We start from the raw sequence: 18,467 nt of genomic DNA, 5'->3' as shown, positions 1-18,467 counted from the left end.
TCTGTAACTGTTTTTAAGTCACCATTGGTCTCATGGTGAAATCCTTGAGCAGTTTCCTTCCTCTCCGGCAATTGAGTTAGGAAGGACGTCTGTATCTTTGTAGTGACTGGGTGTATTGATACATCATCCAAAGTGTAATTAATAACTTCACTCAAAGGGATATTCAATGTCTTCTTTTTTTATTTTATTTATACCCATCTACCAATAGATACCCTTCTTTGCGAAGGGTCTCTATGGTCCTTTGTGGTTGAATCTGTGTTTGAATCTCATTGCTCGACTGAGGGACCTTACAGATAATTGTATGTGTGGGGTACAGAGATGAGGTAGTCATTCAAAAATCATGTTAAACACTATTATTGCAACTCATGAGACTTGTTAAGCACATGTTAAATCATGAACTTATTTAGGCTTGACCATAAAAAAGGGTTTGAATAATTATATGTTTAAAAAAATCCACTTTGACATTATGGGGAATTGTCTGTGTTAGGTCAATGGCAAGAAATCTAATTTTATCCATCTTAAATTCAGGTTGTAAGAAAACAAAATGTGGTCAAGGGTTGTGAAAACTTTCTGAAGGCACTGTATGATTAAACTATAATATTATGATAAAGTCATGTTGACTGTCCTCTCCCTCCCACAGACGGGTTGATGATGTCATCAGTCCTGGCCGTTGTCTCTCTCCTCCTCTTGCAGACAGGGGTCCAGGGGTTCCTGGTGCTCTTCTCAGGCAGCTCCATGGACCACCTGGAGATCACCAGGGAAGCCATCTTACAGACCACGGCGAAGGTGTGCATGCAACTGGCCTCGGTTGAGGGAAGAGACTTCACTCTGCCGGTAGGTAAACTAAAGCCACAAAACTAAAGACCACATCAGACTCATATTCTGTCACTGTTTTATATTTATCATTTAAATGAATTAATAATTCTAAAGAAAGTATTGGTGTTGTGTTTTCTAATGTAGTACAGTATATAGTATAGTAGAATAATGTATTAATTATTAAAATGTGCGTGTGTGTGTGTGTGTGTGTGTGTAGCCCGGACCACTGACTGCAGAGTCTCTGGCTCTAGCCTGCTCCTCATCAGGGTCTGCTAAGAGTTTCCAGAGTGCCATATCAGACGTCACCTGGAGAAATGCCGGAGTTGACTTCCGTCACCTGTTCAATGAAGAATATCACTTTGATGGGGAGAGATTCATCGAGGGGCGGAAACTCATCAAAGATGGAATGACCTCTGTCAAAGCCAGCATCAAGCAAGGGAACTTTGAGGCAGCAAGACAGAAGCTGGGAGACATTTTACACACCTTACAGGTGATTTAGATTATTTTCATTATCTCCTTACTCCATAAGACAAGAGAGAGTGCTTTTGTTAAATATTAGTGTTGCTAAAAGCATTTAAAAATGATTTATTCTCATTAATAAATTAATAACATGGTCTTTGTCATAACACTATTTTAAACAACTTGTCATTGTTATATTTTCAGGACTTCTACAGTCACAGTAACTGGATAGAACTGGGCAACAGATTTCCCCATTCCAATCTCATCAGATCAGACGTGTCGGACATCGGCCCTGTTGCAGGTATTGCGAGGGCATGTGTCTGGGTGTGTATGTTAACGAGGGGGAGTAGTTTGAAAATGGCTGAATGAGTTTGAAGATAGATGGCTATTTGCCAACTAAAACATGTAGGTTGAATGTTAATTTGAAGAGACAAGGGGTCTAACGTTCACGTTCGCCAACGTTCTTTAAACATTCAACAGTTTTGTCAATAGGTGAAAGGGAGTAGGGCGCAGAGGATGCCAGAAAGTGTTACCTCATCTCAGGACAACAAACTGATACAGACCAGTGCACTATGCTGCTGAAAGAACAGCCACATGCCAATTGTTAGAGTTTCTTAGTACTGAATTGGTGGTTGACAAAATACAGTCATGTTATGTCTGTTGCTCGTTATACAGAAACAGGATGTTGGTCAAATATTTCCTTATACAACATACTGCCCTAGTAGAGGTGATGTAATGGTGCTGTAATGGCCGTCGTTGGTGGAAGAAGAGGAGGACCAAGGTGCAGCGTGGTATGTGTCCATATTTATTAAATGAACACGGGGATAACAAAACTAACAAAGAGAACGACCGAAAACAGTACTGGCTGTTGCAGACACACAACAGAAAACAGAAAATAATCACCCACGAAACACAATAGAAAACAGGCTACCTAAATATGGTTCTCAATCAGGGACAACGATTGACAGCTGCCTCTGATTGAGAACCATACCAGGCCAAACACAGAAATAGCAAATCATAGAAAAACTAACATAGACAACCCACCCAACTCACACCCTGATCATACTAAAACAAAGACATAATAAAAGAACTGAGGTCAGAACGTGACAGTACCCAGCCCAAAGGTGCGGACTCCGGCCGCAAAACCTAAACCTATAGGGGAGGGTCTGGGTCGGTGTCTGTCCGCGGTGGCGGCTCTGGCGCGGGACGCGGACCCCACTCAACCATAGTCCTCCTCTGCCTCTTTTACCCGCCTCCGTGGCCTCTTCAATGCGGCGACCCTCGCCGCCAACCTCGGACTGGGGACCCAAGCCACGAGTCCCGAATGGACGGGAGATTCCGGCAGCATCGGACGGATGGGAAATTCTGGCAGCACTGGACAGGCGGGAGACTCCGGCAGCTCCGGAGTGAAGGGCGATTCTGGCAGCGCCGGCGTGACAGGAGATTCTGGCAGCTCCTGGCTGACGGACGGCTCTGGCAGCTCCTGGCTGACTGGCGGCTCCTGGCTGACTGGCGGCTCCGGCAGCTCCTGGCTGACTCGTGGCTCTGGCAGCTCCTGGCAGCTCCTGGATGACCGGCGGCTCTTGCAGCTCCTGGCTGACTGGCAGCTCTGGCAGCTCCTGGCTGACCGGCGGCTCTGGCAGCTCAGGACAGACGGGAGACGCTGGCAGCTCAGGACAGGCGGGAGACGCTGGCAGCTCAGGACAGGCGGGAGACGCTGGCAGCTCAGGACAGGCGGGAGACTCTGGCAGGTCAGGACAGACGGGAGACTCTGGCAGGTCAGGACAGACGGGAGACTCTGGCAGGTCAGGACAGACGGGAGACTCTGGCAGGTCAGGACAGACGGGAGACTCTGGCAGGTCAGGACAGACGGGAGACTCTGGCAGGCGCAGGCACAGGACGCAGGCGCAGGCACAGGACGCACTGGGCTGTGCAGGCATACGGGAGACACAGTGCGCAGCACCGACGCAGGATGTCCTTGCCCGAGGAGACGCACTGGCTGTCTGGAGAGCAGGGCTGGCACCATCCACCCTGGCTGAATCCTCACCCTAGCCCGGCAGATGCGGGGAGCTGGGATGTAGCGCACCGGGCTAAGCACGTGTCCTGGGGACACTGTGCGCTCCACCGCATAACACGGTGCCTGACCAGTACGACGCCCGCCATGGTAAGCACGGGGAGTTGGCTCAGGTCTCCTACCTGACTTAGCCACACTTCCTGTGTGCCTCCCCCAATACATTTTTGGGGCTGCCTCTCGGGCTTCCTTACCAGCCGTGTTCCCTCGTATCACTGGCTCCCTTTACCTGCTGCCTCCACTCTCCTGGCTGCCTCCACCTGTTCCCATGGAAGGCGATCCCTTCCAGCCAGTAGCAACCCTTGCCGTCCAGAATGTCCTCCCATGTCCATTCCTCCTTATATCGCTGCTGCTCCTGGTTACCACGCTGCTTGGTCCTTTTGGGTGATTCTGTAACGGCCGTCGTTGGTGGAAGAAGAGGAGGACAAAGGTGCAGCGTGGTATGTTTCAACATTTATTAAATGAACACGGAGATAACAAAACTAACAAAGAGAACAACCGAAAACAGTTCTGGCTGGTGCAGACACACAACAGAAAACAGAAAATAAATCACCCACGAAACACAATAGAAAACAGGCTACCTAAATATGGTTCTCAATCAGGGACAACGATTGACAGCTGCCTCTGATTGAGAACCATACCAGGCCAAACACAGAAATAGCAAATCATAGAAAAACTAACATAGACAACCCACGCAACTCACACCCTGATCATACTAAAACAAAGACATAATAAAATAACTAAGGTCAGAACGTGACAGGTGCCTTATGCAGTCACAACAAACTGCCCTAGTAGAGGTGATGTAATGGTGTCTCATGCAGTCACAACATACTGCCCTAGTAGAGGTGATGTAATGGTGTCTCATGCAGTCATAACATATTGCCCTAGTAGAGGTGATGTAATGGTGTCTCATGCAGTCATAACATATTGCCCTAGTAGAGGTGATGTAATGGTGTTTTACATCAACATTATTTTAGATCACGTAGTGTTGTGTAGTAAAGTACCAGGATGTAGTTTATATTGTGAAACCTCTATCCACCAGATAAGGACACTCCCACATGTCGGAGCTGTGTCGGTATAGACTGTCAGAACAACATCCTAGAAAACATCATCAGAGACAAGAAGCTGACCTCGGGATATTTTGGCCTTGTACCTTTTTTTTCCACCAAACCAAAAGGTAGAGTCAGTCACTAATCTGATTTTAATAGGATTTACACCGTGAATTGACCGGAGGTAGCATATCAATAGCATACAAACCTAGTTTCATGTCTCTATGTGCTTTGGTCAAATGTGCTTTATACTACAGCTCCTCAACAGCAAAATGAGAAGTTAGCTAAAACACTTACAAAATAGACCTAATGATGTCTCATCTTAATTTGACCCGGTTTCTCACAGCAGGAAAATAATCCTGCAGAAACAGGAAATGTTCATTATTATGTGGATTACAATTATATATATTTTTTTTGTAGGGGTTACGTTGGAAATTGGAAATTACAAACTTTAGAAGTTTTTTTAAATCTTGAAAACTCTACAAGTTTGCATGGAAAATTCCTGCAACAAAAAGATGATAAAATTAAGATTTGGCATCTGTAGGACCAGGGTAGTAGCATACTGACTGACGGTCTGAGAATAAACATCAATGTAATAACATACAAGACAACTGCAGTTGTAAGTGACCATCGTATTGTCCTGATAATCTCTATTGGTTGGCAGGGAAGTGCAGCCATGGGGGCTTATCGGACCAGACAAGCGGGCAGGAGCCTACGGGTGGGATCAACAAGGACTCACTTGAGTCGAGCCATGGCAACTGGCACGCTGCAGCTGCAGAGGTGGCCGTGGCTGCAACCAGTCAGCTGCTGGAGGACATCAGAGGGGCTGCCGGGGACACGGACTTCCTACGGTGGGGAATTGTACTTAATCATATCAGCAATGTTGTGAAAGGTCATGGAATCCGGCTAAGATCTGTACAGTGCGTTTGGAAAGTATTCAGACCCATTTACTTTTTCCACATTTTGTTACGTTACAGCTTTATTCCAAAATTGATAACATCTTTTTTTTCCCATCACAAATCTACACACAATACACCATAATTACAAAGTTAAAACAGGTTTTTAGAGACTTTAGAAAATTCATGATTTTTTTTATATCACATTTACGTAAGTATTCAGACCCTTTACTCAGTACTTTGTTGAAGCTTATTTGGCAGCGATTACAGCCTCGAGTCTTCCTGGGTATGATGCTACAAGCTTGGCACACCTGTATTTGGAGAGTTTCTCCCATTCTTCTCTGCAGATCCTCTCAAGCTCTGTCAGGTTGGATGGGGAGCGTTGCTGCCCTCTCAAGTGGTCAGAGCGCCACATCCGTGCATTTCCTCTTGTGTGACCAGCGTGCCACGCCCTTCGGGTAAATCTCCTGTGGCAAGTGTGCAACCTTCAAGATGGGCCCTCCGCTGGAAACTCCTCATTTGATGTTCCGTGGGATAGCCAAGGCCCATTGACCAACAAATCCTGAACCTAACTTCCTAGCCCTAGTCCTTTTCTTCAAGCCCATTTATCTGCCTCTGCCCCTGCTGTACATGTGCAACAACCTTTGCACTGCACATAATGAGATTCCTTTCCTCTCCCTCTCGGTCTCTCTCTTTCTCGCTCTCCTTCTTTTTCTCACTCTGTCGCTCTCCTTCTTTCTCTCACTCTCTCAGGATGATGGGGATCTCTAAGAATGGATCTAGAGTTCTGTGTTTTGTAATCGACACCACCGGCAGCATGTCGGACGACATTGCAGCAGTAAGGGAGACGACATCGTTCATCATTGACAGCAAGAGAGGAACGCCAGACGAGCCCTCAGTCTACATCTTGGTCCCCTTCAATGACCCAGGTGAGAGATGGGATGAGTCCCGAACGGTATCATCACACAAATAATTTATTAAAAAATGTTTACATGACTTATTTTATTGATTTTCCACCGTTTTAAAAATCAGAAGACAGCTGTTCAGACCTTCCTAGGACCGTGTAAATGTCCTATGTTGAATAAATGTGTATTTGCCTCCCTCTGGTGGTCAGGTGCATCATTACATCCATTTATATCACTTCACTGCAGCGTTACGTCAAAGGGGCGGTCCTTCGAAAAACATTTATCCAGCTGGACTGCTTCACGCCACAGACATGGCAAAGCAATCACTGATTTTGTCTCGAATAGGCGGATCTTAATACATAGCTTTCATAGCTCTATGATAAAGAATACGACCTACACACTTCCTCAAACCTAAAACAGGTAATGAAGTAATTTTGTGTAGAAGTCAAACATTTGTTTTACATCGGAGGCAGACACATCGCATATGTTCAAAAGGAAAAAATGGATTCCTTCACGTAGGCCTTCTCCCCTTGTCTGTAGGAGGAACGCACGCTGCTTAAATGGGCCAAATGTTGATTTAGACGTTCACAAATGTAACAGTTTGTTAAAGTAATAAATAAGGTTAAATAGTTTGAAAAGGCTTATACACGTATGACATGGATAGAGTGTATAAAAAAAACGCACACCCAGAAAATAGTTTGTATGGAGGTGCTGACTAACGGCGAATACACTATAAACTATCAAAATAAAGACAATCGCACACTCCATGTATTATCTCCCAGCAATTTAATGGGTATTTACCAACGTTTCGGCATCCTACACACATGACATGGACCTTGTCCTTTCCTATTATTTTTGTGCCACAAGACTTTGGGCCCCTGATGCGGACCACAGACCCAAACATCTTTAAGGCCCAGATCAATGCACTGAATGCTGATGGAGGAGGGGATTTCCCAGAGATGAGTCTATCAGGACTTCAGGTACAGTGACTGACAAACCTGTAGTGTTGGAGAGGCATGTACAACCAAAATAAGACTGTATATATGTACAGTGGGGAGAACAAGTATTTGATACACTGCTGATTTAGCAGGTTTTCCTACTTACAAAGCATGTAGAGGTCTGTAATTTGTATCATAGGTACACTTCAACTGTGAGAGACGGAATGTAAAAAAAAAATCACATTGTATGATTTTTAAGTAATTAATTTGCATTTTATTGCATGACATAAGTATTTGATCACCTACCAACCAGTAAGAATTCCGGCTCTCACAGACCTGTTAGTTTTTCTTTAAGAAGCCCTCCTGTTCTCCACTCATTACCTGTATTAACTGCACCTGTTTGAAGTCGTTACCTGTATAAAAGACACCTGTCCACACACTCAATCAAACAGACTCCAACCTCTCAACAATGGCCAAGACCAGAGAGCTGTGTAAGGACATCAGGGATACAATTGTAGACCTGCACAAGGCTGGGATGGGCTACAGGACAATAGGCAAGCAGCTTGGTGAGAAGGCAACAACTGTTGGCGCAATTATTAGAAAATTGAAGAAGTTCGAAGATGACGGTCAATCACCCTCAGTCTGGGGCTCCATGTAAGATCTCACCTCGTGGGGCATACATGATCATGAGGAAGGTGAAGGATCAGCCCAGAACTACACGGCAGGACCTGGTCAATGACCTGAAGAGAGCTGGGACCACAGTCTTAAAGAAAACCATTAGTAACACACTACGCTGTCATGAAATAAAATCCTGCAGCGCGCGCAAGGTCCCCTTGCTCAAGCCAGAGCATGTCCAGGCCCGTCTGAAGTTTGCCAATGACCATCTGGATGATCTAGAGGAGGAATGGGAGAAGGTCATGTGATCTGATGAGACAAAAATAGAGCTTTTTGGTCTAAACTCCACTCGCCGTGTTTGGAGGAAGAAGAAGGATGAGTACAACCCCAAGAACACCATCCCAACTGTGAAGCATGGAGGTGGAAACATCATTCTTTGGGGATGCTTTTCTGCAAAGGGGACAGGACGACTGCACCGTATTGAGGGGAGGATGGACGGGGCCATGTATCGCGAGATCTTGGCCAACAACCTCCTTCCCTCAGTAAGAGCATTGAAGATGGGTCGTGGCTGGGTCTTCCAGCATGACAACGACCCGAAACACACAGCAAGGGCAACTAAGGAGTGGCTCCGTAAGAAGCATCTCAAGGTCCTGGAGTGGCCTAGCCAGTCTCCAGACCTGAACCCAATAGAAAATCCTTGGAGGGAGCTGAAAGTCCATATTGCCCAGCGACAGCCCCGAAACCTAAGGGTTCTGGAGAAGGTCTGTATGGAGGAGTGGGCCAAAATCCCTGCTGCAGTGTGTGCAAACCTGGTCAAGAACTACAGGAAACGTATGATCTCTGTAATTGCAAACAAAGGTTTCTGTATCAAATATTAAGTTATGCTTTTCTGATGTCTCAAACTTATGTCATGCAATAAAATGCAAATTAATTACTTAAAAATCATACAATGTGATTTTCTGGATTTTTGTTTTAGATTCCGTCTCTCACAGTTGAAGTGTACCTATGATAACAATTACAGACCTCTACATGCTTTGTAAGTAGGAAAACCTGCAAAACAGGCAGTGTATCAAATACTTGTTCTCCCCACTGTATATGTATGAATTTGAATTGTGAATTTGCATTCAAGCTGCCAGTTCAACACAGGATGTATTCCCAATACATTGTAGTGGTGTGCTAGTGTGACTGTATCCCCTGTACTTTCTACAGTTGGCTTTAACTGGTGCACCCCCCTCTTCAGAGATCTTCCTTTTCACTGATGCCCCCGCAAAAGACTTGAATTTAATGGGCACGGTGATCGCTCTAATAGAACGCACTAAGTCAGTGGTGAGTAGCTAGTCCTTGTTATACTCCATGTAACAAGCAACATTAGCCGGTAATATAAAAATGTTCCTCTGTCTTTTTAATTGCTTTTTGGATTTATTGACTTTCACAATTGTAGAGAGAAGATCATCAAATTCCTTGGATTTCTCTCCTTTCTCTGCCCTTCAATTTACACATTGAATTCACAATGTATCCTCCCAATATCTCTCTCTCTCTCTCACTCTCTCTCTGCGCAGGTGACCTTCTTCCTAACTGGCTCTTTGGGGCTCCGTCGTAGGAGGGGTAGTGACCAGGGCCAAGTACAGGTCCAGCACAGTCGGATGGCAGTGTCAGACTCCCAGCTCTACAGGGAGCTGGCCCAGTCCTCAGGTGGCCAAGCCATACAAGTCACCAAGACAGAACTGCCCAAGGCCACCAGCATCATTGTGGAATCCTCCAGCTCTTCATTGGTAGCCTTGACACCAATAGTAAACATTAGGGTAACGCTAGGTCCACAATGTGAAGGTTGGGACAAGAGAGTTCTAATATCCCATAACTCTTTACATAAATGTGGAAGAAGTCTAAACAAAGGATCAGTGCTGGTCCAAGGATTTTATTTATTTTCAAAAGCTTGCACTCATTTATTAAAGACTTTGTCCCAAACGTGTGATGTTGGACCTAGCCTAGCCCCAATGGCCATGCTCCAAGACGAGGCTTCTGTAGTGCAACAACATGTCACCCTGGGAGAGTTGCTTCTGAAAGATGCATCTGCCATTTTTCTTCCACCCACCCTCTCTACTCTCTCTCTACTCCTCTCCTTCTTTCTTTCAGGTGACCATTCTACAGGCTGTGCGGAGTACAGGAAGGGCTGATAATTTCTCCTTCACTGTAGATGAGTCTGTGAGAAATCTGACTGCTTATGTCACAGGAAGCTCCCTCTCCTTCACGCTCACCAGCCCCTCAGGTATTCCAGAGATATTCCGATGATTTTTCATTTATCCTTTTTATTTAACCAGGGGAGTCTCATTGACATTAAAATCTCTCATCACAAAGTCAGGTCTCTGTTGAAAGAAAGGTCTTCTGATTTCAATAGGACTTCCTGGATATTGTATATAAACCAGGTCTCTCCAACCCTTTTCCTGGAGAGACATCCTATTTTAGGTTTATACTCCAACCCTGTTCCTGGGGAGCTACCCTTCTGTAGGATTTAACTCCAACCCTGTTCCTGGGGAGATACCCTCCTGTAGGTTTTAACTCCAACACTGTTCCTGGAGAGAGACCCTCCTGTAGGTTTTAACTCCAACCCTGTTCCTGGAGAGATACCCTCCTGTAGGTTTTAACTCCAACCCCAGTTGTAACAAACCAGATTCAGCTTATAAAAACAGCTACTCGGGTGTGCTAGACCAGGGTTTCCCAAACTAGGTTCCGGGGCCCTCCATGTGCAACTCATACTCAAGCTTTGATTATTTGAATCAGCTGTGTAGTACTAGGGCAAATATCACAACGTGCAATAAGGGGGAGCCATATGACTGAGTTTGGGAAACCCTACAGTAGATTAGGGTTGGAGTTAAAACCTACAGGGAGGTAGTTCTCCAGGAACAGGTTTGGAGTTAAAACCTACGGGAGGTAGTTCTCCAGGAATAGGTTTGGAGTTAAAACCTACAGGGATGTAGTTCTCCATAAACAGGTTTGGAGTTAAAACTTAAAACCTACAGGGAGGTAGTTCTCCAGGAACAGGTTTGGAGTTTAACCTGTTGCGACGAGCAAACCCGTATCCGGCAGCGTAATCATAGCCTCAAGCTCATTACCATTACGCAACGTTAACTATTCATGAAAATTGCAAATGAAATTAAATAAATATATTAGCTCACAAGCTTAGCCTTTTGTTAACAACACTGTCATCTCAGATTTTCAAAAAATGCTTTTCAACCATAGCTACACAAGCATTTGTGTAAGAGTATTGATAGCTAGCATAGCATTAAGCCTAGCATTCAGCAGGCAACATTTTCACAAAAACAAGAAAAGCATTCAAATAAAATAATTTACCTTTGAAGAACTTCGGATGTTTTCAATGAGGAGACTCTCAGTTAGATAGCAAATGTTCAGTTTTTCCAAAAAGATGATTTGTGTAGGAGAAATCGCTCCGTTTTGTTCATCACTTTTGGCTAAGAAAAAAAACCGTATCCGGGAGCGTAATTATAGCCTCAAGCTCATTACCATAACGCAACGTTAACTATACATGAAAATCGCAAATGAAATGAAATAAATATATTAGCTCACAAGCTTAGCCTTTTGTTAACAACACTGTCATCTCAGATTTTCAAAAAATGCTTTTCAACCATAGCTACACAAGCATTTGTGTAAGAGTATTGATAGCTAGCATAGCATTAAGCCTAGCATTCAGCAGGCAACATTTTCACAAAAACAAGAAAAGCATTCAAATAAAATAATTTACCTTTGAAGAACTTCGGATGTTTTCAATGAGGAGACTCTCAGTTAGATAGCAAATGTTCAGTTTTTCCCAAAAGATTATTTGTGTAGGAGAAATCGCTCCGTTTTGTTCATCACGTTTGGCTAAGAAAAAAAAATGAAAATCCAGTCATTATAACGCCAAACTTTTTTCCAAATTAACTCCATAATATCGACAGAAACATGGCAAATGTTGTTTAGAATCAATCCTCAAGGTGTTTTTCACATATCTATTCGATGATATATCACTCGTGGAAGTTTGGTTCCTCCTCTGAACGACATGGAAAAATGCCTGCAGCTGGAGATTGCGCACCAATTTTGACGGAGGACACAAGGCGGACATCTGGTAAATGTAGTCTCTTATGGTCAATTTTCCAATGACATGCTTACAAATACGTCACAATGCTGCAAACACCTTGGGGAAACGACGGAAAGTGTAGGCTCATTCATTGCGCATTCACAGCCATATAAGGAGACATTGGAACACAGCGCCTCCAAAATCTGGGGCATTTCCTGTTTGAAATTTCATCTTGGTTTCGCCTGTAGCATCAGTTCTGTGGCACTCACAGATAATATCTTTGCAGATTTGGAAACGTCAGAGTGTTTTCTTTCCAAAGCTGTCAATTATATGCATAGTCAAGCATCTTTTCGTGACAAAATATCTTGTTTAAAACAGTAACGTTTTTCATCCAAAAATGAAATACTGCCCCTAGAGTTTCAAGAGGTTAAACCTACAGGGAGGTAGTTCTCCAGGAACAGGTTTGGAGTTAAAACCTAAAGGCGTTAGTTCTCCAGGAACAGGTTTGGAGTTAAAACCTACAGGGAGGTAGTTCTCCAGGAACAGGTTTGGAGTTTAAACCTACAGGGAGGTAGTTCTCCAGGAACAGGGTTGGAGAACCCTGATATAAAGGTTACATTTGAAATATCATAAACATACTCTCTATTCAAATCATTAGGGATGCATTTATGTTGTAGCTTGGGACAAATTCCCATGTTTGTTGCTATGATTATGGTGATGTCATCCCACAGGTGTGTCCCAGAGTAGTGGGGAGGTAAATGGGTCTCTGGCAACCATAAAAACCGTGGGGAACTTCCTCACACTGGGACTGGACAGCCAAGCGGGATTATGGGAAATCCGTGTGTCGTCAACTGTGCCCTACTCACTGAAGGTCGTAGGTGAGTGTGACGATGTTGGCTTTTCTGGAGGGCATATTACACAGAAATTAGGCAAGTTAGCAACCATTTGTAATAGTGTGCTGAACAGTGTGTTACATGGTATTTAGATTCGCAGGTTAAGTGTGTGGGTAACACATTGTTACAGAGTACCTACAACTCTAGTGTGATGATTGTTTATTGACAACTTTTGAGCGTATGCTTTTATTCCATGTTCAGAGGTCAAAGAGCTCTTTGACTTTCTCTTTCCAGGTCAGAGCGCCATCGACTTCCTGTTTGACTTTGTGGAGGTGTCCCAGGGACCTCATCCAGCCTTCGCTGTTTTAGAGTCCCGTCCTCAAGCTGGTGAGACAGGATTTAAACAAACAGTTTGTTAACAGTTGGAGCACAGTGACACAGGATGAATGTTTACAGGGGCACCAAAATGCTGTCTATGTATGTCTGTTCCTCCATCGTGGTTCCTAACATTGATGCTGATTTAACACTCCTAACTTTTTGTTTTTTTTACTTACAAGTTTCTAGCTCAGCAATAATGTGATTTGCTACTTATACATTAGCTACCTCCTCACCACATTTCTCCGCCCCAGGTGGTAATGCCACCCTGCTGGTGTCAGTGACGGGGAGTGACTCTGTGAGTCTGACAGAGGTGGCGCTGGTTGAGGCCTCGGGGTCAGGAGAGGTCAATGGAACCTTGGAATCAGTCGGCGGCGGGGACTTCCTGGTTACCATGGACAGAATCCCGGCGGGGGAATTTGTTGTGCGTCTGAGAGGAGAGAACAGCGCCACCACTAGGGCATTACCAGACAGCTTCCAGAGACAGTCCTCCACCCGCCTCAGAGCCTCCACTGTTATGGTGATGGTGAGTGCAAAGGTCAAATGTCAAGATTCAGAGTTGTTGATGTCGCCCTGTGACGCTGGGTCTGGTAATTTTTTTATTTTACCCTGTGATGGTTAGTTTTGGGGAGGTATCCTGGGGATACTTATAGCCTACCAATACTGGGTAGTGAGTACACAGAGCTCCATATTCAGAGAAATGTATGACTAGAGTAGGCAGAACATTCTGTTGTTTTCTGTCTGATTTCAGGCTGAGGCAGAACGTTCTGTTTTCTGTCTGATTTCAGGCTGAGGCAGAAAGTGACCTGGAGCCTGGAACACCCTTTTCAGTTCTGTTCACTGTGACAACCAACGGGACAGGCGGATCCTTCACCATCCGGGCCACAAACGACCGGGGGTTCCCCTCCTCTTCCCCTACAGACCTGACGCTAGTGACCGGGGTCAGTGCCAATGGTACAGTGACTCTCACGGCACCCGCCAACACTGCGTCGGGCACGGACGTCACCCTGACTATCGAGGCTGAGTCTCCCGGGGCCACCGACACTAACTATGCTGTTCTGCGCCTCACAGTCGTTTCACCGGTAACTCTGATGTTTTTTCTCTGTTCTGGGTGTAGTGGTAGAATTACAGTAGCCTGGTCCCAGATCTGTTTGTGACAACATTCCACTCCTTGTCATGACAAGGAGTAGCAAGGAATGGAATGATAGGACAAACAGACTGGTACCCAGGCTAGAATTACATCAAGGATTAAAAGGAAAACTCATGCCTTTCCTCCAGGGTTAGTGTTGTAATTGTTTGTAATGTCTTTTTAGATATGTGTCAGACCTCAGGTAGACTTGCTAACGTCATGGCGTCAGCTAATGGGGATCCTTATAAAAATGTAATTCTTTCCCCTCCCTTACAGGTGACAGATGTCAGCCGTCCGGTGTGCGATGTGGTCAGCGTAACAGCTAATTGTTCTGACGACTGCAGCCTTTCCGTGTGGGAGCTCTCTGCCAACCTGACGGACGGCAATGGGACGGGCATCGAGCACGTCACTCTGCGCCAGGGCAACGGAACTCTCAACACCACCACGGTGAAGGGCGCTGGGAATTGGACCGTGATTCTGGCAGCCTACAGCGCCTCCTGCTGTTCCCCGGAGGTAGAGCTGGTGGCGGTGGACGGCGCGGGGAATGTGGGAACCTGTTTCAGGTCCATCAGAGTCACAGTGGATACCACTGTCCAGCCACCAGTCACCAATGCTACCACTAAGAACAGCATCACCGTGACTACAGCTAAAGTTGCCACCGCCGCCGCCACCACCACCACCACCGCCGCCACCGCCGCCGCCGCCGCGAGCAGCAGCCATCCTCTGTCCCTCTACTCGTATCTCTGTTTCATCATGTTGGTCTCTGTCACACTCGTTTTGAGCCTCTAGTGTCACGGTGTGACTTCTGGTCTTGAAAGATGTTTAATCATATTCAATAGATTCTCTGTTATAATACTGTCTGGTAACTTTCCATTATTGTGTCAATTCTAATAATAAATGCCATTTAGCAGACGTGTTTAGCACAAGTGTCTTACAGTAATGCATGCATACATTTTATGTAAAGGCGGTCCTGGGAATTAAACCCACTATCCTGGTGTTGCAAGCGCCATGCTCTACCAACTGAGCTACTGAGGTCTAAGGCCATGCGGATTTGTGTCTCTTTTCGATGGACCTCGTGTCATCTGTGCTGAGTGTACCAAAACAAAGTGCCAAGGCAGTCTCTAAAAGACATCCTGCAGGGACGGAGGCTGGGATGAAAAAACACAATAATAATAATAATATAGGACAAAACACAGATCACGACAAGACAAACAACACTACATGAAGAGAGACCTAAAGACAACAACATGGCAAGGCAGCAACACATGACAACACAACATGGTAGCAACACAACATGGTAGCAGCACAACATGGTAGCAGCACAACATGGTAGCAGAGCAAAGGGCAAGAAGTTAGAGACAACAATTCCTCAGGCAAAGCTGCTACAAGTGCCAGTAAGAGTGTCCATGATTGAGTCTTTGAATGAAGAGATTGAGATAAAACTGTCCAGTTTGAGTGTTTGTTTGTTTGTCGTTCTAGCTGCAGCGAAATGCATATGGTATTGATAAGTAGTCATAAATAATCATAATGTATGTTGATATCACTGTCATTTCTTATTGGTCTATAGCCATAAAGGCGGGCATTATTAGGTATCAATAAGACACTCTACTTCCTAATGTTCTCTGCTTAGTTACTCATGAATCAATATGTACATATTGATTCTCTTTTGTAATGTCAGTCCTCGATAATGTGAGACATATTCCTCCAAACGCCAATGAAATGAACTGAAGAAGTAAAAACAATCGTTTTAATTGGACCATAAACTTCATAGACCTTCTAATGTGTTTGGGTTAGGGTTACGTTGCGTTTTGTCGCCCTCTAGCGTGTAGGTGCATGCAGTACATCTCAGCACAACACTGGTCTGGAGAAGCACGCAGCTGTCGAGCCGAAGGAGGACAGATAGTTTGTGACGGAGTGACAGTTTCCGTTGTGTCGCTGACTGACGGAGTAGCACATGGATTTTGTCTGCCTGTTACCCTTAACCAGGATAGTTTAGGAAATGGCTACCAAATTGTGACCGCAGGCTTGTAGGAAAGCCAATTGGTCCATATAGGGCTATCTGTTTGAAAAAGGAAAAAAAAAATATTTAGGCATATCTGACAGTTTATAGTAGAATACAGTTCACAATCACCACAGGTCGTTTAAGTTTTAATGTGAGCCACTTTCCCACTCTCCCTCTTCAGGTGCTTGTGTAGAACAGCCTGGCCCGTGACCAGCTGACCCCGGCGCACGGTCCCAGCACAATCTATGGCTCTTTCACCCTCACGCAATAGATAACCCGACATGGACAGGACTCTTTCGAAAATAGACCGGACCGCTTTCACCCCCCCTCTCCTATCCCCCCCAGTTCTCTGGAAAAGTCTCACTAAAGGTAAAATGTATATGAAGCAGCTCTCTCTCTCTGGACAGAGACCTTCCCATTACAAAAAAGTTCTGTGACACTATAAAGTCCATGTAGAATAAGAACACCTCCTCCCAGCTGCCCACTGCACTGAGGATAGGAAATACTGTCAACACCAATAAATCCACCATACTTTTTTTCAATATGCATTTTTCAACGGCTGGCCATGCTTTCCACCTGGCTACCCCTACCCCGGTAAATAGCACTGCACCCCCCACAGCAACTCGCCGAAGCCTTCCCCATTTCTCCTTCTCCCAAATCCAGTCAGCTGATGTTCTGAAAGAGCTGCAAAGTCTGGACCCCTACAAATCAACCAGACTAGACAATCTGGACCCTTTCTTTCTAAAATTATTACTAGCCTGTTCAACCTCTCTTTTGTGTCGTCTGAGATTCCCAAAGAACTGGAAAGCAGCTGCGGTCCTCCCCCTCTTCAAAGGGGGGGACACTCTTGACCCAAACTGCTATAGAGCTATAGCTATCCTATCCTGCCTTTCTAAGGTCTTTGAAACAAACAGATCACTGACCATTTCGAATCCCACCATACCTTCTCTGCTATGCAATCTGGTTTCAGAGCTGGTCATGGGTGCACCTCAGCCACGCTCAAGGTCCTAAACGATATCTTAACCGCCATCGATAAGAAACAGTACTGTGCAGCTGTATTCATTGACCTGGCCAAGGCTTTCGTCTCTGTCAATCACCACATCCTCATCGGCAGACTCGATAGCCTTGGCTTCTCAAATGATTGCCTCACCTGGTTCACCAACTACTTCTCTGATAGAGTTCAGTGTGTCAAATCGGAGGGCCTGTTGTCCGTGCCTCTGGCAGTCTCTATGGGGGGTGCCACAGGGTTCAAATTTTGTACTGACTCTTCTCTGTATACATCAATGATGTCACTCTTGCTGCTGGTGAGTCTCTGATCCACCTCTACGCAGACGACACCATTCTGTTTCCTTCTGGCCCTTCTTTGGACACTGTGTTAACAACCCTCCAGACGAGCTTCAATGCCATAGAACTCTCCAATTGCTCTTAAATACAAGTAAAACTAAATGCATGCTCTTCAACCTATTGCTGCCTGCACCTGCCCGCCCGTACAACATCACTCCTCTGGATGGTTCTGACTTAGAATATGTGGACAACTACAAATACCTAGGTGTCTGGTTAAACTGTTAACTCTCCTTGCAGACTCATATCAAACATCTCCAATCCAAAGTTAAATCTAGAATTGGCTTCCTATTTCGCAACAAAGAATCCTTCACTCTTCCTGCCAAACATACCCTTGTAAAACTGACTATCCTACTGATCCTCGACTTCGGCGATGTCATTTACAAAATAGCCTCCCTACTCAATAAATTGGAGGCAGTCTATCACAGTGCCATCCGTTTTGTCACCAAAGCCCCATATACTACCCATCACTGCGACCTGTACGCTCTCATTGGCTGGCCCTAGCTTCATACTCGTCGCCAAACCCACTGGCTCCAGGTCATCTACAAGACCCTGCTAGGTAAAGTCCCCTCTTACCTCAGCTCGCTGGTCACCATAGCAGCACCCACCTGTAGCACGTGCTCCAGCAGGTATATCTCTCTAGTCACCCCCAAAACCAATTGTTCCTTTGGCCGTCTCTCCTTCCAGTTCTCTGCTGCCAATGACTGGAACAAACTACAAAAATCTCTAAAACTGGAAACACGTATTTCCCTCACTAGCTTTAAGCACCAGCTGTCAGAGCAGCAAACAGATTACTGCACCTGTACATAGCCCATCTATAATTTAGCCCAAACAACTACCTCTTCCCCTACTGTATTTATTTATTTTGCTCCTTTGCACCCCAGTATTTCTATCTCTACTTTGCACTTTCTTCCACTGCAAATCTACCATTCCAGTGTTTTACTTGCGATATTGTATTTACTTTGCCAC

The 18,467-nt window shown here is 45.2% G+C and overlaps 1 protein-coding gene across 1 annotated transcript; it reads left to right on the top strand.

Moving 5' to 3' along the window:
- Positions 1–648: 648 nt before the first annotated feature.
- On the top strand, positions 649–15,067 carry LOC118936905 (von Willebrand factor A domain-containing protein 7-like). The gene is made up of 15 exons (XM_090188597.1): positions 649–834; positions 1,034–1,306; positions 1,480–1,576; positions 4,389–4,523; positions 5,060–5,246; positions 6,045–6,220; positions 7,064–7,176; positions 8,959–9,075; positions 9,309–9,521; positions 9,883–10,015; positions 12,550–12,696; positions 12,946–13,038; positions 13,281–13,552; positions 13,815–14,108; positions 14,432–15,067. The coding sequence occupies exons 1-15, from the start codon at positions 649–651 to the stop codon at positions 14,942–14,944; spliced, it is 2,949 nt and encodes a 982-aa protein (XP_090044723.1). The 3' UTR covers positions 14,945–15,067.
- The last annotated feature ends 3,400 nt before the right edge of the window (positions 15,068–18,467 follow it).

This window comes from Oncorhynchus mykiss, chromosome 10 (assembly GCF_057628025.1).
Source record: "Oncorhynchus mykiss isolate SJ-2025 chromosome 10, ASM5762802v1, whole genome shotgun sequence".
NCBI classification, from domain to species: domain Eukaryota; kingdom Metazoa; phylum Chordata; class Actinopteri; order Salmoniformes; family Salmonidae; genus Oncorhynchus; species Oncorhynchus mykiss.
This window is presented reverse-complemented; position numbering and strand designations above follow the sequence as displayed.